General features: G+C 38.2%; 2 protein-coding genes across 3 annotated transcripts in view; both read right to left on the bottom strand.

The window, feature by feature from the left end:
- Positions 1-13,619, bottom strand: part of LOC109269136 (probable maltase-glucoamylase 2) — an 86,647-nt gene extending 73,028 nt beyond the window's left edge. For both annotated transcript variants that reach the window (XR_008420158.1, XM_053896769.1), the window contains exons 1-3: positions 13,499-13,619; positions 9,146-9,251; positions 4,928-5,007 (exon numbers count right to left, since the gene is read on the bottom strand). Coding sequence is in view for 1 of the 2 variants with exons in the window: in XM_053896769.1 (XP_053752744.1) it covers positions 4,928-5,007; positions 9,146-9,251 (186 nt within the window). In the remaining variant the exon portion in view is untranslated. The remainder of the gene's footprint in view (positions 1-4,927; positions 5,008-9,145; positions 9,252-13,498) is intronic.
- An 8,114-nt stretch (positions 13,620-21,733) lies between these two features.
- The window catches only part of MGAM (maltase-glucoamylase), a 97,214-nt gene continuing 95,651 nt past the window's right edge, over positions 21,734-23,296 (bottom strand). The window contains exon 48 of the mRNA XM_053896772.1: positions 21,734-22,655. Within this exon, the coding sequence (XP_053752747.1) occupies positions 22,572-22,655 (84 nt within the window). The 3' untranslated portion in view covers positions 21,734-22,571. The remainder of the gene's footprint in view (positions 22,656-23,296) is intronic.

The raw sequence follows: 23,296 nt of genomic DNA, 5'->3' as shown, positions 1-23,296 counted from the left end.
TTTCACCTTCATGGTTAATATTTTATCACAAAGTTACTTCTTATGTTTAGTTAAAATCACTCCCCAGAAAGTTCCATTCTCTGAAACTTATTGTAGTTGCATATTGCCTTTTAGATAAAATATCTCAAACTATATTGAAAAGTAAGAAGGAAAAAGGATCCTTAGTGTTACTAGACAAGGAGAAGAAGAAATGCATTTTGGGGAAAAAGTGTTAATGGTTATTAGTTGCAGGTATCATTATTATCTAAGAAAAATTAAAAAGTGTTTATAAACACACTAGGATAATAAATAAATTTAAGAAGATTTCTGGTTACAAGATTAGTATTCAAAAAATCAATTTTAAGTCAATGTGCCAACAACAGCTAAATGGAAAATTAAAGTTTAAAAATATTTAAATAATATCAAACATCATATAGTTAGAAAATACTTGGAAAAAATTTTTGGAAGTCTACACCAAAAACTTCAAAATTAAAAATCTCAATAAATGAAAAAATATATCATGATCATAGATTAGAATATTCACTCTTATAAAGTATGACAATTCTTCCAAAATTAATCTGTACATTTTATGTGAACAGAATAAAATTTCTGGCAGATTTTGTAAGAAAACCAATGGACTGAACTGATTCTAAAATGTATTTAGAAATCTAAAGGGTGAAGAATAAGCTAGGCAATCTTGAAGAAAAATAAAGGCAATTTGGAAGACCGATACAATCACATATCAAGACCTGTTATAAAGCTACACTAATAAAGGGAGTGTGGTATTGGCAAAAGAACAAGCTAACAATGGAACAAAATAGATATTCCAGAAATAGATCCTCACTTGTAAAGACACATAATTTACAGTGCGGGGGCCTCTACAATGCAGAGGGGTAAAGATGGTTATTTCAATAAGTGGTGATGGATCTATTAAAGATTCAAGAAAAAAAATGTTCTGGACTCCTACCTGATAACATACACAAGAACCAATTCTAGTTTGATTAAAAATCCAAATTTGAGAAATGAAACAATGCTTTTAGAGGAATACATAGGAATATATTTTCCTAACCTTGAAGTAGGCAATAATTTTTAAATAGAATACAAAATGCATATTAAAACTTGGTAACGTGGATTTTATTAAAGCTAAGAACTACTTTTCATCAAAAGTCACCATTTGGTTAAAAGTCAAACAACAGAGTAAGAAAAGATACTTAACAATGTATATATCTGATAAAAGATTTACACTCAGAATATATAAATGATTACAAAGCAACAAGAAAAATATGAACAGTCCGCCAGAAAAAACTGGTTAAAAAAGTTGAAAAGACACATCACAAATATGATTGTCCATGTAGCCAGTAAGTATATGAAAAGGTGTATAACTTCATTAGTCATGAGGGAGATACAAAGCAGAGGGAACAGAGTCAACAGTATTGTAATAACATGGTATGGTAACAGATGGTGACTATACTCATCATTGTGTAATGTGTAGAAATGTGGAATCACATACATATCGTAGTGTCAACTGTATTTCAATATTAAAATTTTTAAGTTAAAATTACATTAAGAAAAACAAAGAAAAAGGAGAGAACACCAAGAATACGTTAGGATACAGAGCAACTGCTATTACCTACTGCTAGAGGGACTGTAAATTGGTACAAATGCTTCGAAAAACTATTTTGCAATATCAATGAAAGATAAACATGTACATATTTGATGAACTAGGATACAAATATATACTTAATAACTCAAGAAGAAGAACTACAGAAACCATCTAGAAATAGGAAATTTCAGTTGGCCAATTATTTAATTAATATATTCTGATATAATAAAACATAAACACGTAAATATAAAATAAAATAAATGTAATAAGTATAAAATAATCTTAGTAATAAAAGAAGCACCAGTTAGAAAATTTAATGGATTGCATATATAATAGAAACTAAGCATATGAAAGGTTTAGGGGAAAATCTTCATAATGCATATGTAATAAAATGCATATATTTTTAAAAACATTTATTTATTTTGAGAGAGAGAGAGAGAATGAGTGGGAGAGGGGCAGAGAGAGAGGGAGAGAAAGAATCCCAAGCAGACTCTTTACTGACAGCACAGCCTCCATGCAGGGTTCCATCTCACAAACTGTGAGATCATGACCTGAGCCAAAATCAAGAGTCAGATGCTCAACCTACTGAGCTACCTAGGTATCCCTGTAACAAAATGCATATTAAGGGAAACATAAAACCCAGCTAAGAAATATACATATATAAAAAAGAGTTGAAATGGAGAGATTTCCTGTGTTTTTAGAATGGGAAGATTCAAAATTATTGAGATATCAGTATTGCCTAAATACATTTTAAAAAAGGGATAGGCATCACTGGGTGGCTCAGTCAGTTGAGTGTCCGACTTTGGGTCAGGTCACGATCTTGCAGTTGGTGAGCTGGAGCCCTGCATCAGGCTCTGTGCTGACAGCTCAGAGCCTGGAGCCTGCTTTGGATTCTGTGTCTCCCTCTCTGTCTCTGCCCCTTCCCCACTTGCACTATGTCTCATTCTCTCTCAAAAATAAACAAACATTAAAAAAATGCCTAAATATAACTCAAAACTCAATGCAGTCCTAATTAATATCCCAATAGGATATTATGGGATATAGAATGTAGAATATGAGGGAAAGGAATAAAATCTACATACATACAACCTTTATGATAAAGTCATAAGTCACAACCAAGCAGTGTTCAAATAGCTGATATTCTTGTGTTAGCTACTCATAAACATAAAAAAAAATCTATGTTTTTAGCACCTGTTCATTTGGGTGATTTGTTGCCAATACATGATTTTAGAGGGCTTTTGTTATAACAAGTCACTTGAGTTCTACAAGTGAATCAATCATCCATATGTGCTTGATGGCCTCTATTCACAAGGAATACATAGTCTAGCCCACAAACATTTACTCTTCCCATGGCTATCCTTGGAGTCACACTTATGACACATTTAGCAACACTGGGAACTCCCCCTCTATTCTGGATTTTAGACCCCATGAACCAACACTCTCTTAGTTCCTCCTCCTCTTCGCTTTACCCTATCCTCCTTTCCCCACTTCCACAGTATTGCTGTTTATACAAATAAGGCAAGAAAGAAATAACTCCAAACAAATCATAGGCCTACAATCCACTTTACCACCATCCTTTTCCCACTTGACATACTTATTTCTTTTAAATAAAACCAATGAGAACAAGATCGTCTCTTCAACAAGTGGTGTTGGAAAACTGGATGGTGACATGCAGAAGAATAAAACTGGACCACTTTCTTACACCACACACACAAAAAAATTCAAAATGGATAAAAGACCTAACTGTGAGACAGGAAACTATCAAAATCCTAGAGGAGAACAGAGGCAGCAACTTCTTTGACCTCAGCCGTAGCAACTTCTTACTAGACACATCACTGAAGGCAAGGAAAACAAAAAGCAAACATGAACTATTGGGACATCATCAAAATAAAAAGCTTCTGCATAATGAAGGAAACAATCAGCAAAATTAAAAGGTGTCCTATGGAATGGGAGAAGACATTTGCAAATGACATATTGGATAAAGGGTTATTATCCAAAATGTATCAAGAACGTATCAAACTGAACACCCAAAAAACAAATAATCCAGTGAAGAAATGGGCAAAAGACATGAATAGACACTTTTCAAAGAAGACATCCAGATGGCTAGTAGACACATGAAAAGATGCTCTCCATCACTCATCAACAGGGAAACACAAACCAAAACCACAATGAGATACCACCTCACACCTGTCAGAATGGCTAAAATTAACAACACAAACAGCAGGTGTTGGCAACAATGCAGAGATAGGGGAACCCTCTTGCACTGTTGGTGGAAATGCAAACTGGTACAGCCAGTCTGGAGAACAGTATGGCTGCACCTAAAAAGGTTAAAAATAGAACTACCCTCCAATCCAGCAATTGCACTACTAGGTATTTACCCAAAGGATACAAAAATACAGATTCGAAGGAATAGATGCACCTCGATGTTTATAGCATCATTATCAACAAGAGCCAAGCTAAGGAGAGAGCCCAAATGTCCATAGACTGATGAATGGATAAAGAAGATGTGGTGGATATACACAATGGAATATTACTCAACCATCAAAAAGAATGAAAACTTGCCATTTGCAATAATGTGGATGGAGCTAGTGAGTATTATGCTAAGTGAAATAAGTCAGTCAGAGAAAGACAAACACCACATGATTTCACTCATATGGAATGTAAGAAACAAAGCAAATGAACATATGGGGGGAGACAGAGTGGGAAAAAACCATGAGAGACCCTTAGAGAGAACAAACTGAGGGTTGATGGAGAGAGGTGGGTGTGTGATTGGCTAGATGAGTGATGGGTATTAAGGAGGGCACTTGTTATGATGAGCGCTGGGTGTTGTATGTAAGTTATGAATCACTGAATACCACTCCAGAAACCAATATTGCACTGTGTGTTAATTAACTCGAATTTAAGTATAAATTTGAAAAAAAATAACACATAGGGGAAATTATGAAAATGGGAATAGAAATAATATAATACAATGCAAAACTTAGAGATGAGGAAATACAATAGAATGATAGTTCAGAAGGAAAACATATGTGTTCAAAGATCACTGTCTGTCCTTTTAGTGTCCACAGATTTATATACATTTATAAAGGGCTTTTTCTGATCACCTCAAACAGGCAAGAACACTTAACAAGCTAATCAACATGTGAATAGTAATGCTTTAGCAAAAATAACCACGCCAGCCAGCTACTGACAGAACAAACTGTTCTACTATCAATGAAATTCCTATAGAAATAAAGTCATTTTAACTGATAGATAGATAGATATAGATAGATAGATAGATAGATAGATAGATAGATAGATAGATAGATTCCAGTAGACCAATAGCAGAGAGCATATTTCTCTGACCTCTGTCACCACATGCCCAGGAACACAGTCTATCCTCTCTGATTCGGGGATCTCTGGGCACTCTGGAACAAATGAATGACCTGCATAGGAATTAAAGGAAAAAGTTGAAAGTTTGTAGTGTAATCACAATTTCAGAAAGGATGCAGGCAAAGTTACAGACTTGTCAGCCAAATTCTCTAGTCAATGATCACTAGTAGTTGGTATCTATCTGTGCCTACAAGTGTTAAACACATTTGCTTTTTGTTTGGTTGCTTGTTATTGGATATAATTCACATGCCATAAATTTCACCCTCTTAAAGTGTACAATTCAACTGCTTTCAGTTTTTTACCAAGTTGTGTTGCCAATCACCACTATTTAATTCCAGAACATTTTCATCCAAAAAGAAATCACATACCCATTCATGGTCACTTCCCATCCTCTCTTCTCCCAGTCTCTGGCAAACACTAATCTGTTTTCTGTCTCCATGGATTTGCCTATTCTGAACATTTCATATAAATGGAACCATAAAGTATGCGGTCATTAGTGCCTGGCTTTTTCACTTGGCATAATGTTCTCAAGGCTCATCTATGTTGCAACACATAACAATAATTGTCTTCCTTTTTTTTATGGCTGAATCATAACCATTGTATGGATATAATACTTTAAAAAATCTGTTCCAAAGTTGATGTAAATTTGTGCTGTTTTTTACTTTTTGACTATGACATAGAATTCTGCAATGAACATTTGCATACAGGTTTTTGTGTGAACATATGTTTTGAATTCTCTTGGTTATAGATCTGGAAATGGAATTACTAAGTAATATGGTTGAACTCTTTCTTTTTAACTTTTTGAGGAACTGCCTAACTTGTTTCCAAAGGGACCAAAATTCCAAAATTTTACCTTCCCACCAGCAGTGTGTAAGGGTTCCAATTTCTCCACATCCTCAACACTTGTTATTATAGACATTTTCCTGGGAGTGAAGAGTATGTGATTTTGACTTACATTTTCCCAAAACTGATAACAAGTATCTGCTCATGACATATTGGCCATTTGTTGATCTTTTATGAAGAATGTCTGTCCAAATTCTATGCTCATTTTAAAAACTGGATTATTTTTCTTTTAAGTTTTGAATTGTAAGATTTCTTTATACATCTGGATACAAGAATCAGATATGTTATTTGCAAATATGTTTCTCATCCAGTGGGCTGTCTTTTCACTTCCTTGATGGTGTCTTTTGAAGCACAAATTGTTTTTTTTTAAGTAAAATTTACCCATCTTTTCTTTGGTTGTTATGTCTTAGGTGTCATATCTAAGACACTGCTGTCTAACTCAACGTCAAAATATTCATAACTATGTTTTCTTCTTAGAATTTTATACGCTTGGCTCTTACGTTTCAAATTTTGATCCATTTTAAGTTAATTTTCATATGTGATGTCAGGTAGGGATTCAGGATTATTTTTTTACATGTGGCTGTCTGTTGTCCCACACATTTGTTTTTGTTTGTTTGTTTGTTTGTTTTTGCTTTTTTTCCCACTTACTTTCAGCCATCTATGAGGTAAACCAGGAAGATATTATAATCTCCATTTGAACAAAGATCCTCATTCAACGTTGGCTGTTCTTCCTTTAGCCTTTATCACATTTGCGAGCCCCTCTCCCCCACCCATCAATGTAACATCAGAAGTGGGACCTGGTTCAGTAGGCTCCATGAGCCAGTCAAAGCCCAGAATTGCATTTGAGTCTTGAGTTAACAGTGGACATAATAGGTACCCTTTAGTGCCTTTTGTTTCTATTCAAAAAAGACCTCAAAACAACTCTCCTACCTTTATGGCTCTACAGTTGTGTGTATATATATTTAAAAAAATTTTATTTTAAAATTGGATTGAAGACTTAAAAGTAAGACCCTTGAAACTGTAAAACTCCTAGAAGAAAACATATGAGAAACACTTCATGAGATTGGTCTTGGCAATGATTTTATGGATATGATCTCAAAAGCATAGGCAACAAAAGCCAAAATGGACAACAGGGACTACATCAAACTAAAAAGCTTCTGGATACCAAAGGAACCTATCAACAGAGTGAAAAGTTTACATAAGAAATGGAAGAAAATATCGGCAAACCTTCTATCTGAAAATGGGCAAAATTCTAAAATGCATAAGGAACTCCTACAACACAACAGTAAAACCAAAATGAAAAACAATAACTTGATTAAAAAATGGGCTAATGACTAGAATAAGCATTTCTCTAAAGACACACAAATGGCAAACAGAAAAGATGCTCAATGTCACTAATCATCAGGGAAGTTTAAATCAAAACCACAATTACATATCACTTCACATCTTAGGATGGCTATTATAAAGAAAACAAGAGATATCTTGCTGGCTCAGTCAGTAGAGCATGTGACTCTTGATCTCAGAGTTGTAAATTTGAGCCCCATTTGGGATGTAGAGATTACTTAACAATAAAATCTAAAAAACAAAATAAAAGGTAGAAGTGTTGATGAGAATGGGAGCAATAGGAAACGCCTGTATGCTAATGGTGGGAATGCAAACTGGTGCAGCCACTGTGGGAAAACAGTATGGAGGGCCCTCAAAAAATTAAAAATAGAACCACCATACGATCCAGCAATCCAACTTCTGCTATCAGCATGATTGAATAATTCAAAAGAATGGAAATAAAAATATCAAAGAGATATAAGCATTCTCATGTTTATTGCAGTGCTATCCACAATAACCAAGATGTGAAAACAATCCAAGAGTCCATCAACCAATGAATGGATAAATCAAATGTGGGGTGTGTGTGTGTGTGTGTGTGTGTATCAGAATATTATTCAGGCATAAAATAAAGAAGGAAATCTGGTTATTTTCAACAACATGGATGAATCTGGAGGACATTGTGCTAAGTGAAATAAGCCAGTTACAGAAGGACAGATGCTGTATGATTCCATTTATAGGACGTATCTAAAATAGTCAAATTCACAGAAGCAAAGAATAGAATGATGGGTGCCAGGGCCTGGGGGGAGGAGGAAATGGGGTGTTCTTAATCAACATGTATAAAGTTTCAGTTAAGCAAGATGAATAAGTTCTACAGATCTGATGTACAACATTATGCAATAACAATACTGTATCGTACACTTAAGAATCTATTAAGAGAGTAGATCTCATGGTAAGTGTTCTTACCACAACAAAAAAAATTAAATTAAAAAACCTCCTTTTCAATTCATGTAAACATATCTTCAAAAAGCATCTCGAGAGAAGCCCAGTATATACAACAGTTAAAAGTGAAACTATTCTGCGTGAATTAGAGTGTGATTTAGGGTAAAAATGCAGGTGTGAAGATGTAGTTTTATTTTAACTAAGAGAAACTACTTATTCATGTATATTGGATAGTAATATCATGGGACTTGATACTCAAAAAAAGTTTTCTAGGGAAAAGGTAGTAATAGGCTAAAAACAGTTTATATCCATGGTTTTCAAATCTTCTTTCAAAGACATAACTGTTCCTAGAAAGTGCCCTAATGTTTACTGTGGACAGTGGTGAAAACAGATTGAGTAGGTAGGCTCTGCTCTCAGCACAATCTCTTTTCAATGCACACCTAACCTACATTTAGAAAGTGAACTTCATCAAGCAAAATAAACCTCAAATTCTGTTTTAATTAGGGCTAGGGTTTTGTATTACACACTATTATTTTATTATTTAGAGTATCATGTGTTCATGAAGGAGAGGGCATTCCATTTGAGGCTTCTGTGTGAGAGAGAACAGTTTCAAAGGTATTGATGAAGAAATCATAGTTATTTCAATCAGAATATGGGCTGGAAGCTAATTATAATAGATCTATTTAGGCCAAGTTAATCAGCCCTCAAGTTGCCTGTAACTTAATTTCCTTTTCCGTGATGTAATGGGATTTGGCACTGTTACCTCAACTGTTCTTTCTCTTTGAAGGCTTCATGACTGGATTGAAGGACAGAAATCCAATGAGCCTAACTTTGCATCTTGTTAAATTTTCATCACATGAGACTTTCATCAGAAGATCCTGAACATCACTATCATTAAGGCATTTGCTATAGAAAAAGAACACTTGTCTTTTGAAAATTGACTTAAATTAGTTGTGGATGTGGATTTTGAATAATGCAATGTGGTGCCATGCTGAACAGTGAAGAAATATAATGATGGCTTTGGCAACCAGAGAGGACTTTCTTTACCAATCCTTCCAACCCCAAAGCAACAAGCATCTTCCTTACCTGAAGGATTTCCCAACACCAAAAGCATCAAGAAGATATCTAAGGCGAGTATAGTTAGGAAGAAGATGATCAGAAGGACTTCCAACACACTCAGATTCCTTGCCATCTAGACGGACACAGATAATGGCATTTAAGCAAACCACAAACCCCATCAATCCAAAAGATAGGCATCATGATTAGAATGTGAACTCATTCGCAAGATGACTTGATTATAAGCATTCCTCTTTATATAATCAAGAGAATATTGGTTTCCATCCATTACAGTGTTTACAATGAACTCTAGTCTGTGCGTCTAACACCTCTAAGCCTCCTGTCTTTTTTGTCTGCAGAGGGATTGAGTATTGTCCAAGGAGAGAATATACCAGACGTAAAGAACTGGAGGAAGGGAGGAGTGGAATGGAGTAGAGGAGAGAGATGAGGGTTTAAGGTGGCTCACAAAGCCCTTCTAGATGCTACTTTGATCCTCACACCCATCCTGGGCAGTAGAGAAGAGGGTACACTCAGGGAGGGAAAAAGTAAGAAAACCTGAATTCTAGTCATCTTATTCCACTTCCTATACCATGATGGTAAGGAGTTTAATTGTTCAGAAGTGACTAAACCTGTTAAGACTCTTGCAACAAAAATGAACCTAATTCTGATCTCCAGCACAATGCTTGTTTGCGTGATCACAGCACACAAACCCATATAAATTTGGTGGCTCACGGTAGCCCTGTTGATCATGCATAGACCCATGTTTTGAAATATTTGGTGTATTAGAGTGTGTAATGAACTGGGAACCAAAGAAGTTCAATTCTTGTCCTGGCTTGCATACCAACAGATGGGCATTTTAGCTATTTGGATGTGCATTTCTCCATCTACAAAATGAAGTCAGATTCTGGAGTTACTCTCATTCTTCTGCTCTAATTATAGTAAACCTCACATTATATCTATGCCTCACAATTCCATGACAGCCTTCACCATGTCATTCCTTGGCTGACTCTTTACCATCACTATGCTTCTTACTACCCCTGCATATTGGCTATTCCCTGGAACTTATCACCCCTCAGAATTGGTCCACTTCCGAACTCTTAGCCTCTACTTCCTATTTCCTGGGCAGAAGCTCATGCCCTTTTACCTTCTCATTACACTGTTTCCTTATTCTTTGATCACATTGAGGCTTCTGTTGTGTTCCCTTCCCTCCTAATTTCTTAGTCCCACCTGGCTACCGTCTTTCCCCGATGGAGGCCTCAATAGCTATTATTTCCCACATCTTCCTTGCTCCCTTATCTGCTAACTGAATCTATACAATGAAGCCATTGATCCAAACTTCTCCCTTCTGGGTTTATGCACGCAGCCCAATGTAGATGCCACTGGGTTCATAATCTGACAAATATGCTGAACCTTCATGCTGACTGACAATCTTGCCACTTTCTCTCATTTCTCTTAGGGGGAATTTCAAATATTGATCCTTGTTTTCAAGCTCCAACCTTTGTCACCTATGCTGTTTGCTACTCTCAGTCCAATCATCTCCAACATCACAAACAAAACAACTAGTTTACAGAAACTATTTCGTCTCCCTGCTTCTCAACCCAAGCTTTTCTATAAAAATTATCTACATCTAGATAAATTCTTATCCTTTCCCCTCTTCTCAGTGGAAGAGTTTTCCATCCTCTTGTCTAAGCATAACCCTTGTTATCTATCCTATAGATCTCACACACTATGAATTTCTCAAAAATCTTATTCCACCAATTATCCTTCCTCTTTCTTGAATTATCAACCTTTCCCTCTGAATGTGTTCTTTCCCCCTCAAAAGTATATCCCAAGTTGCCCTAAACTCTGGTGATGATTCTGTGTTCTTCTCTAGGTACCATCGTAACTTTCTTTTTCCTTCCACAAATAACTTTCCAAAAAGATAATTCCACCCTGCCTGTATTAGTTTCCTTGTATAATACTGGCATGCCTTCTGTTTCCTGTATTCCAAGGAAACTCCTCCTGTCAAGGTCACCAGGGATTTAGCTGCTGAATACAATGGGCACTCTCTTAAACATCCAGCACTATCAACCACTTCCTCCTCTTTCAATTTCTCCATGGTTGGATTTTTTGATTATCATTCAATCTTGGTTTTCACCCATGTTTCTGGTTCCTCTTCAATTTCCTTTTAGTCCCTTGTTTCATTAACTATTGATATGTCCCACATTTTCAACATAGGTCCACTATCCTTTCTCCTTTAGCAAGCTCCACGACTCATGACTTCATATAACAGAGGACAATGTAATCTGTATTTCTAGCTCAGAGATTCAGATTAATTTGTGCAACCACCTATTAGATGTTTCACCTGGATGCCCCACACATTTCACCAAATTCAGCATGCTTAAACCTGCACTCATCTCTCCCCACACCCCAGTCCCAGCCTATGCCAATTCTGCCCAGTTGGCCTCTCCTAACATGATTAATATCTTGAAGAACAGAATCACAATTTTGTCAAAAACCTAAGTAAATTTTTTGACTCCTCTTTTTTTTTTAGTCCTTCCAGCCAGTCACCAGTTCAGTCAGACTCCTTTCCCAATATCTTTCAAATCTATTTCTTCCTCTCCATCCCTACTGGAAATGCTTTAGTCAGGCCATCATTTCTGGCCTGAACTGTGACCACGGCTTCCTCCTTCCTCCTGGCTCCCTGCTTCCTCTCTGCAGATGGATTACTCTTTCTTCTGCACAAATGGGGTCATTTAGTTTTCCTCTATTCAAGTCCTCAGTGGTTTCCCAAATAAAATATAAATGCTTTAGCTTTGTATTCACAGGTCTTCATGCCATCTCCTATGCCCGCCGCCCTGCCTCTTCTCTCCCCTATGTTGCAGCTATACCAAACCAACAACTATGTAGTAATAATCTATAAATCCAGGTGAACAAAGAATTTCTTACTTTTTTTTTTAACTTCACCTCTCTTTTAACTTTGCACTTCCCTGTACCCCTGTTCTTCTCAGCCCTGGCCCAATGCCATGACCATTTCTGTAAGTATTTTCATACCTGTATAGCTTCATTTTTTAATTGAGACAGGCTTTGGTTAATGTGTAAAAAGACAAGCAAAAAAGCACCTTAATTTTGAAATGGAGGTAAGGAGCAAGGATCTACAAATAATTTGCCACGGGTTGCAGGGAGTTAGGATTGAGGCTTGGGATTGAAGGTGGAGTTTATTAACTATCTTTTCATATTAGCCTAAATCTATCAGGCATCTCTCCTCTAAACTCTTCAAAGGTTTACTCTAATCCCTGTAAGATATATATCATGTTATTATATTCCCATGATACCCCTACATTGAAGTTGACCAGGCAGGCAACATGATGCCCATCTTATGTCAATGTTAAGGAATTGTGCTTAACCATGGTTAGTGGTGTAACTGAGGCAAACACTGAGGCTCTGCTTCTTAAACCAGTCCTTGAGTGTTCTCACTCTCTCCACAATGTCTCCTGGACTGTACAGCTTACAGATCTAGAGGCTGGATCTCCAATGGTGAAATTTCAGGCAGTGAAAGAAGTCTGAGAGACCCACCCCATGTCCTCACACAGTACATGACTTTGTTTCTTATACACAGAGCCCATGACTCACTACCACAGCAAACACTCTATCTGTCACTCAGCTTCCCTTCTCCAAGCACTGTGTCTCTCCATGAGGAAACTTTGCTTCCCAGCCTCTACAAACCCAAGGCACATGCCTCTTCCACAGCTTCTGAATCCTCCCAGGGGAGCAGGCTCAACACCTCCCAGGGGAGCAGGCTCTGGAAGTTCAGGATCCTCTGAGGACAACCCTAGGCATTTTCCTGCCTCAGGGACTACTGCCATCCTGCCAGCAAGTGGGTAGGTGGGGATTCCAAAAGGTAGAAAGTCTTTCCTACTCAGAAACTCTCCCTACCCAGAGCCACTTTTCATCAAACAGAATTTTAGAATAATTAAAATCCAGATTATGATTAAAAACCTTAATGATTGTATACCATTTCCCTCCCTGCCCAAAGAGATGCATTCATTGTACATCTAATCCACGGCACTTTTAGCCAACTTCCAGAAGGAAGCTCCCAGTGAGAGTTTTCTTCCAGTGAGAGAGGAACATCTTGGATTCAACCCTCCCTGTCTGTTACACACACACACACACACACACACACACACACACACACACACACACACACAATCTCTCCAGTCAGCCTGTGACTTCATGCACTATCTCATTCCCACTCCTCATGGTCTCTGGAAAAGGAAGAAAATATCAGGTCCAAAAGAAAAGTGTGAGTTGTTCAGATCATTTTGCAGAGGAGACAGGGACATTTAAAAGAAAAAAGGAACACTACTTACTCAAAACACCACATGCATGGAGAAAAGTACTCACCTCATAGCCGTATCCCTTTATTTGCTATGTCTATCCCTTGGTGGTTCTTGAGGAGCACTGAGCAAAGGTGACTAGGTTGATGTAGCCAGCTTCTGCTAGGATTGATTTATTGCCCTGTAAATTTGACGGTGATTGGAGGAGAGGAGGGTTTTCCAATTGACCATAAAATGGCGCTTGCTTTCCCTGGGACTTAGAGTGAGCTCCGTTTGTTAATAAAAGAGGAAGGTGGGGTTTTATTCTAATAGTTATGCCTCTTCTGTGTTCCTGTTAATATCCAATTACTTTGCTTGTCACATTATACTTGCTTGACTGTCCATGTCGCCTAAAGAGCTCAGGAGCTGGATCTTCACTTTTGTATTGGTGTCTCCTGTGCTTAGCCTAACATTCATAGATAGTTTTAAATATATGGCCATTCGTTGAATATGTAAGTGAAAAAATGAATAGCTTTTGCTTCACTACATTGTTCCTTTCTCCATTTTGCCACCCAAAGTTCTCTTGCATAACTCAGCTTTCCACTTTTTTTCAAGTTGATTTATTTGAGAGAGAGAGAGGGAATGAGAGAGTGTGCACATGTATAAGCATAGCAGAGAGAGAGAGAGGAGAGAGAGAATCCCAAGCACTGATGGTGCAGAGTCTCATGTGGGGCTCAGTCTCACAAGCCATGAGATCATGACCTGAGCTGAGATAAAGAGTTGGGTGTTTGACTGAGCCACCCAAGTGCCCATCCATTAATTTGAATAAGTGTTCCCAGCAATTATTCTAAATAAAAGAAGCACCATTAAAGTAGAAATTATATAATATTGAAGTGAGGAGGCACCTTCACTGGAAATTTATCATGCTCTTTGACTGATGGGTATTTAAAAAAAAAAAACTTCTAATATTTAAGGAACTTTGCATCTTGGGAATTCTGCCTCCCCAAGGAAAAGGCTAGAAATTCTCTTTCACAATCTCCCTTTCAGCCAAGGTAGAGGCAACTGGCCTGTGCTGGGCCAATGAGGTGTGCCTGTGACCCAGAAGACGGTGGAGAGAAGGAGGTATCATGTGGCATCCAGGATTGTGAAGAGACATTGTTTCGGAGGCAGTAGGGACAGGCAACCTAGTGGCATCCTATGCCCAGTATTGAAAGTACAGGCTGCTGGACATAGGCTAAGGACAATGGAATCCCCCACTTGGTAATAAGACTATTGTTCCTAGCCACATAGCCTACAAACCTGACACTCTTAGCCCTCTTGGACTTTCAATGAGTCACTAATATCTTCAAAAAAATTTTTTTTTTCTTCTTAAGCTAGCCAATGTGGGTTTTTATTGAAATATATCACATACCATGACATTTACCCTTTCAAAGTATACAACTCAGTGGTTTTTTGTATATTCACAGAGTTTTGCAACCATCACCACTATCTTCTTCCAGAACATTTTCATCATCCCAAAAGGAAGATATCACTCATCTGTGGTCATTCCCCATTCTCCTCTTCTCCATCCCTGCAACCACTGATCTACTTTCTATCTCTATGGATTTGCCTATTCCAAACATTTCATATAAATAGAATCATACAATGTATGACCATTGGTGTCTGGCTTCTGTCACTTGGCATAATGTTTTCACAATTCCACCATGTTGTTGTAGGTATTAGACACCCTCAGGTATCAGTACCTTATTTCTTTCTAAGGCTGGGTCATATCATTGTATGAATACATTTTGTTTATATACTCATCAGTTGATGTACATTTGGGTTGTTTATACTTTTCGGCTATATGAGCAATGCTGCTCTGAACATGCATGTACAAGTTTTTGTGTGGATATATATTTTCAATTCTTTCGGGATATACCTTGGAGTGAAATTTCAGGATCATATGGGAGCTCCGTCCTTAACTTTATGAAGAATTGCAGAACTGTTTTCCAAAATGTAAAATTCCAGGCAACATTTTACATCCCCACCAGCAATATATGAGGGTATATAGTATGTGTAGGAGACTGCATATCCTATAAATAACAAAATATGAGGGCATGCCATCTTTTAATGGCATCTAAGATCCATAAGTAATATAGTAGACAGAGCAGTCCATGTTTCCTTCAAATGCTCAATGTATGGCAAGTACACACACACACACACACACACACACACACACACAGAAACTTGGTTTCTACCCTGATTAACTTCAGAAATGAGATATCTACCTTATCTTTCATTCCAGTAAAACAGGGCCTTTGTTTGAAAATGTACCAGGATCTCACTTCAAGTTGGGACGATATCTTGGCAAGAGATTAGGAAAGGAGATTTATTGCTACACAAGGTCATTCTATTCTTTGTGTGATACTTTACTCTTGGCTCCTCATATCCCATGCTCATTTATGACATCATTTACATTACAGTGTTGACCAACAACCACAGCTAGCCTCCGTTTCCTGAAGTGCAGAAATTAGCTCACTTTGCCATCCCTTCTTGCTTACTAGCAACTGGAAGGTACTGGGCCACATGCTTGTGTCGACCAATGAAAAAGAGACATTTTGAAGGGAAAAAACAAGCATGTGACCAGTATCTTCCAGTTGTTTCTTAGCAAGAAAGCATGGTGAAGTTAGCTCCTGACAGAACTTGTAAAGTGATCAAAGCAAGCTGATGATTGAATGGCCAAGTCAGAAACCAACAATATGTATCACCCTTAACTTTCAAAGCACCATCCTCCAAGACAAGATGCAAAAATCTCAGTGATACTGCTGCATTGACAAGAAGGGACTGTTGCAGACACATATCTGCTGGGGCCCACACAGCCTTGTCTTTGTAGGTATTTATGTTAAGTAATGTTATAATAAGGATGCTTTTATTATTTTTTTTAACGTTTATTTATTTTTAAGACAGAGAGAGACAGAGCATGAACGGGGGAGGGTCAGAGAGAGCGGGAGACACAGAATCGGAAGCAGGCTCCAGGCTCTGAGCCATCAGCCCAGAGCCCGACGCGGGGCTCGAACTCACAGACCGCGAGATCGTGACCTGAGCTGAAGTCGGACGCTTAACCGACGGAGCCACCCAGGCACCCCATAAGGATGCTTTCAATAAGAAATGGAATGAATTTCTTCCTCTTTTAGTGAAAGGGTTTCAGATGGCTCTTTCTTTATTTTGACATACCTACAAAGACATAAAGTGACATTATGTGATCTCTGGGGAACAGAATATCTCAAAAAGACTCCAACCTTTCTGCTAATAGCTTGCCAGGAGTTGCAAGTGTAGGTCCATGTTGCTGGGTCTGCCTCAAGGTAGCCACAAATATATATGGCTCCAGGTATAGTGATTCTTACTTCTTTCCCAAGTTTTTATGTAAATTCCAGTTAGTTAAAATACAGTGTAATATTAGTTTCAGGTGTAAAATGTAGTCATTCACTGCCACACAATACCAGGTGTTCATCATGACAAGGGCCCTCCTTAATCCCCATCACCTATTTCATCCATCTCCCTACCCACATCCCCTCAGGTAACCATCAGTTTGTTCTTCACAGGTAAGAGTCTGTTTCTTGGTTTTCTTCTTTCTTTTTCCCCTGTGTTCATTTGTTTGGTTTCTTAAAATCCACACATGAGTGAAATCATATGGGATTTGTTTTTTCTCTGATTGACTTATTTCGCTTACATTGTACTCTCTAGCTCCATCCATGTCTTTGCAAATGGCAAGATTTTATTCTTTTGTATGGCTGAGTAATTTTCCATTGTGTATATATATACCACTTCTTCTTTATCCATTCATCAGTCAGTGGACATCTGGGCTCTTTCCATAATTTGGCTATTGTTGATAGTGCTGCTATAAACATCTGGGTACATGTATCCCTTCGAATTAGTATTTTTTGTATCCTTTGGGTAAATACCTAGTAGCACAATTGCTGGGTCCTAGGGTAGTTCTATTTGTAACTTTTTGAGGAACCTCTGAAGTGGTTCTTAAAGTATGCTCTGGAGACCAACCTCTGGGAGGTCTTTGAGACCTCTTCAGGGTGTGTGTGAGGTAAAACTATTTTCATAAAAAACACTAAGAACATATTTGCCTTTCTCACTCTCTTTCTTTCCTAAGTGTACAGTGAAGTTTTCAAGAGACTATATAACATGTGATATCACAAAAGGTTGAATGTAGAAGCATATTTGAGGTTTTGGGATCTTTTTCTATTAAACCAGATTTTAAAGAGATTTCCAAAAATGTAAAAATGCAATTCTTCTAATTTTCTTTGGAAAATATAACTATTTTAACATTTTAAAGTTTTTATTTGAATTCCAGTTAGTTAACATACAGTATAACATTAGTTTTGGGTGTACAATTAACTATTTTAAGTTTTAATATAATAAATATCAATAGCTATAAAAAATATCAATAGATCTAACCCCATGAACAAAAGCTCTTGGAATCCTCAATAATTTTTAAGAGTATAAACAGGTTCTGGGACCAAAATATTTGTGGACTGCTTATCTGGCATACTGATTTTCAAACTTCTTACATAAATATGATATATAAAATGTATATGAGGGTATGTATATTCCACTCGGATAAAGATTTTAAGTACATATTATATATTTTTTATATGTTAAGTATATATGTATATTACATATATATGTAAAATTCATTTTTTTTATTGTTTAGAGAGAGAGAGAAGAGGACATGTGAGTGAGAGAGAGGCAGAGGGAGGGAGAGAGGGAGGGAGGGAGGGAGGGAGAGAGAGAGAGAGAGAGAGAGAGAGAGAGAGAGAGAATCCCAAGCAGATTCCATGCTCGGCATGAAGTCTGATGCAGAGCTCGACCTGTGACTATGAGATCATGACCTGAGCCAAAACCAAGTCAGATGCTCAACCGACTGAGCATCACCCAGGCACCCCTTAAAATTCTTTATTCAGATGTAATTCCAGTATGTAATTGAATGAAATAACTGAAGCCAGGGTGGGGAGCTCAGATCCCTGCCAATCCGCCTTCTTCCCTCTTCCAGAGAGCAATGCAGAGCCCCTTTGGAGAATTTGGAAATCACAGCTTTACTCTGACACCAGCCGATGAAGAAACATGATCCCAGAGAGACAAAGTGACCCAACCAAGTCTCTGGACCCTAAATATTGCTTCTGAGTTCTCACGCAACTGAAAGGAAAAGAAAATGCTCGACCAGTGGACGAAACCCTTGCAATGGGGTGAGGCAGGATGCAACCTTCTACCTACAGAAGGACAACTCTGCTCAGAGAATCAAGGGAGCTGCAGATCTTTTCCTTCACTGACCCCCTTCTCAGAGCTGCTGAGAATCTTTTCAGTCCTAGACTAAAGGTCTTCATGTCCTTAAGGAACTGGCTATTTAAAAGCCAAAAGAATGAATGAATTCAAGAGACAAGTGAGCGACCGAGGCCTGGGAACACTTAAAGTTGTTACAGGTACAAGGGACCGAGTTGCTAAACTGAAGTCTGGGAAGCAGATGTGCCTTAATCTAGGAATTCTTGAACTGGGGTCCCCAGAACTCCAAGGGGTATAACTTAGGGAATCTGCAAGCATTGATGGGAAAAAATACATCTTTTTTCACTAATTTCTAACTGAAATTTAGCATTTTCTTACATTATAAATGTGGACAGCACAGCACAGCAGTTTCAGCAGTACATGAGTCAAAACAGAATCACAGATATTTTCATATCACATTATGAAATTGTAGCAGATATCTCAAAACATTGCTTATGCTGATCATCACATGGAAATTATGATATTATGAAGCCCATGGCTCAATCTTATTATATAGTGTGATAATTTAAAAATTCCTCATGTGTTACTATATTAAATTTTAAAAATATTCATATAAATGTATTTTAATATATTAGGATTCCTTTAAATATTTTTTTAATATTTATTCTTGAGAGAGAGAGAGAGAGAGCATGAGCAGGGGAGGGGCAGAGAGAGAGGGAGACACAGAATCCAAAGCAGGCTCCAGGCTCTGAGCTGTCAGCACAGAGCCCGATGCGGGGCTCAAACTCACGAACTGTGAGATCATGACCTGAGCCAAAGTCGGATGCTTAACTGACTGAGCCACCCAGGCAGCCCAGGATTCCTTTAAAATGGTACGCATTTTATTTTATGCTTCTAAGAACATCATTCTTCAGAGGGCTTTCATAGGTCTCAGCAGACTGCCAGTGGGGTTGATGACTACAACTGTGTTCAGCCTCACTCCCGGATGTGGTGATCATGATTCTCTAACAGAAATCCTCTTCTTGAGTTTTCAGTGGCAGCCAGAGCTAACTCCTACCAAGATGTCCTTGATGATAACATAAAAATATTTCTCAAATATTAAGTGAATGATGCTTTCCTCCTCGTAGCCTTCCTAGGTGGATTAGAGGATAGCTAACAAGTTTCCCATATGTCTTAAAATTTATTTTAGTTAACATACAGGGCAACGCTGTTTTCAGGAGTAGAATTCAGTGATTCACCACTTACATTCAACACCCAGTGCTCATCCCAACAAGTGTCCTCCTTAATGCCCATCTGCCATTGAGTCCATCCCGCCACCCCCTTCCCTCCGTCAACCCTCAGATTGTTCTAAGAGTCTCTTTTGGTTTGCTTCCCTCTCTCTTTTTGTCCTGCTTCTCTTATGTTCATTTTTGTTTCTTAAATTCCACATATGAGTGAAGTCGTGTGATATTTGTCTTTCTCGGACTGACTTATTTTGGTTGGCATAATACACTCTAGCTCCATGCATATCATTGCAAATGGCTAAGTTTTAATTCTTTTTGATGGCTGTGTAATATTCCACTGCATATATCTACCACATCTTCTTTCTCCATTTATCAGTTGATGGACATTTGGGCTCTCTCCATGGTTTGATTATTGTTGATAATGATATAAACATTGGGTTGCATGTACTCCTTTGAATCTGTATTTTTGTATCCTTTGGGTAAATACCTAGTAATGCAATTGCTGGATCATAGGGTAGTTCTAGTTGTAGTTTTTTGAGGAAACTCCATATTGTTCTCCAGAGTGGCTGCACCAGTTTGCATTCCCACCAGCAGTGCAAGAAGTTTCCCCTTTCTCAGCATCCTCGCCAACACCTGTTGTTTATGTTGTTAATTTTAGCCATTCAACAGGTGTGGGGTGGTATATCATTGCGGTTTTGATTTGTTTTTCCCTGATGATGAGTGATGTTGAGCATCCCATATTGTTTTTATTTTTTTTAATGTTTATTTTTCAAGACAGACTGTGAGTGGGGAAGGGGCAGAGAGAGAGAGAGGGAGACACAGAATCAGAAGCAGGCTTCAGGCTCTGAGCTGTCAGCACAGAGCCCAATGCAGGGATCGAACTCACGGACCATGAGATCATGACCTGAGCTGAGGTTGGATACTCAACTGACTGAGCCACCCAGGCACCCCCCTATATATATATATATTTTTTTATAAAATATATATATATAATATATAAAAAAATATATATATATATTTTTTTATGGCGGAAGGAGCAGTGAGAGAGGGATAAAGAGAATCCAAATCAGACTCCAGCATGGAACTGGAGGGGGGTTTGATCCCATGACCATGAGATCACAACCAAAGCTGAAATCAAGAGTCAGAGGCTCAACCAAGTGAGCCACCCAGGTGCCCTGAGCATCCCATCTTTCTGATCAAAGAAGTCTCATTGTATCTTTCCATGTTTCTCTAGCTGCATAATTAGCTCAAGTCCTCACCCAAGAGCCCCTTATTTGGCTAATTAGAACATTAAGCCAATTTAACAATATCATTTTCTCTAACCTTAGACAGGCACTGATACATGAGTGCAGAAGCAGACTCTGGCCTCCTGGTGTTTTAAAACAAAAAAGAGAAAGAAAGACTTAGGGAAGTAAACATACTCGTTTCCAACACACTCATTTTCAAGGAATACCAAAAGTAAACATCTCTGTTGAACATTAATATGTAATTATTTTATCCCAAATTTTAATCATCTCATGTTATAACCCATAGGGTTGCAAATTCTGTTTTTCCCGGTTGACATTTTACCAGATATAGCAACTGCTGTGATGAGTAAAACAGCAACAACCCCTCATGTACATGCTACCACACACCTCAATCTCATGAACACCCGATGCTGGAGGTGTGAGGGAAAGTGTGGCTAATCACAGATCTGATCATCTCATTGGTTGGTTAGACTCCAGGAACTCTGATGCCAAGGAGAACAAGACCAACTTACAAGGGCTTGCCAAACAAGAAGACTTAACCCCAAAGGGAGGTTACCCAAGGTAAAAATGTCACAAAGTTCAAAATTTCTTGTAAATTTGCTTGTTTTATTTTTCTCTGGCATTTAAGTTGCATGCGTTTGTGTGAACTGTGGTTATGTATGTTAGGCACAGAGCAAAGAAATAATTTTACACATTTCAAAGCACACCACTGCAAAAATAAGTTACATTTTTTACGTTCAAACTCCCTCCCTCAGCTTTGCCTGCTGAAATCTCATCCTCACCCCACTTCCCATATGCTAAGTGTCCCCCCACCCCACCCCATCTCCCCGCTTTCACGTGAGTAGGCTCCTTCCTTCCTCCTCCCCATGAGGCTAACTATTCCTGAGATTTTTGCGTTTTCTTCTTACATGTGAGGATTGTTTTTATCACCATCTTCTGTTTCCTCTCACCTTTCCTGCTGACCTTTCCTTTCCCTTATGTCATGCTATTACTCCCTTCTCCCTATAACCAACAAGCGGATGTTCTTTCTTGATACTTTCTTGAGGCCTTAGTCAACCCTAGGGCCTGGAACTGACCTGGCAAGCTTTTTCTTGTGTATTTAGCAAGAGTGGGGCCCATTCCCTGATTACACACATATATACACACATACGTGCAACTTCACCATGGACCCAGTGCCTCTTCAGGGGATATTGTGTGATGAGCCATCATTACCATGTTAATCACACAGGAACAGTCAGACAACTCACAGATTTCCAATACTTCCCTATGGCTTTTCCCACAGAGCTAAGACACAGACAAAATACATAACAAAATTAATAAAATACTTTACCCGTACTGGGCATGAGCCAATTAACACCACACAATAATCTTATGGGCATGAAGTATAAGTAGTTTCAAAGCTGTTCATCATCAGTATCTTGCTCTAAAAATTCAGAGTGCTTCTCCACGTCAGTGAAACGAACTTATGGAGGCTGATGTCTATGCTGGTCATATCAATGCTTAACACCTGTTGGGAACCAAAAGGAAAAGTAGAGGGTATCTGGTGATTGAAACTTCCTGCACTCAAGCAAATCAGGTACAAGGCTATGGTCCACTTTCACAATGCATTGCTGTCAGGGAGCCCTCAAATGTTCAGGTGAGGAGGGTGTTTCTTGATTCCTTTGAGTACTAAACTAGTTCAGGGACAGGGAAAAGACAACAGGCCCTAAATAACGCAATACAAATGACTGCAGAGACACAACGGCATAGACACAAGGGAGAAGAAGCCCTTATTTCCATTCTACACAATGCTCCTTTGATCTTCCTTTTCCTGTTCCCCAATAGTGACTTGGAGATTGCCCAGTGAAAGTCCAATGGTTCAGCTTTTTTCTAGGCAAATGTTTTCCATAAATGTCACTGCAGGTGCAGGTGTTAGCTTGTATAACAGTCCATTGGTCAGCAACAAAGTTGGGCAAAGTCCTTTATGAGCTCTTGGTAAGGTTGGGGCAATTGGTTAGCAAGAAAGCCGCAAATATGAGGAAATGAATGAAGAATACAAAACAGAAGGAAAATTTTGTTTCAGGCCTTTTAATCAGGAAGGATTATGAAAGAAAAAGAGTCTAGGAAAAAGCAAGAAGCAAGCACACGAAGAAAGACCCATTTACCGTG

Source organism: Panthera pardus, unplaced genomic scaffold, assembly GCF_024362965.1.
Source record: "Panthera pardus isolate Hobbes unplaced genomic scaffold, ASM2436296v1 HiC_scaffold_8, whole genome shotgun sequence".
Taxonomy (NCBI): domain Eukaryota; kingdom Metazoa; phylum Chordata; class Mammalia; order Carnivora; family Felidae; genus Panthera; species Panthera pardus.
This window is presented reverse-complemented; position numbering and strand designations above follow the sequence as displayed.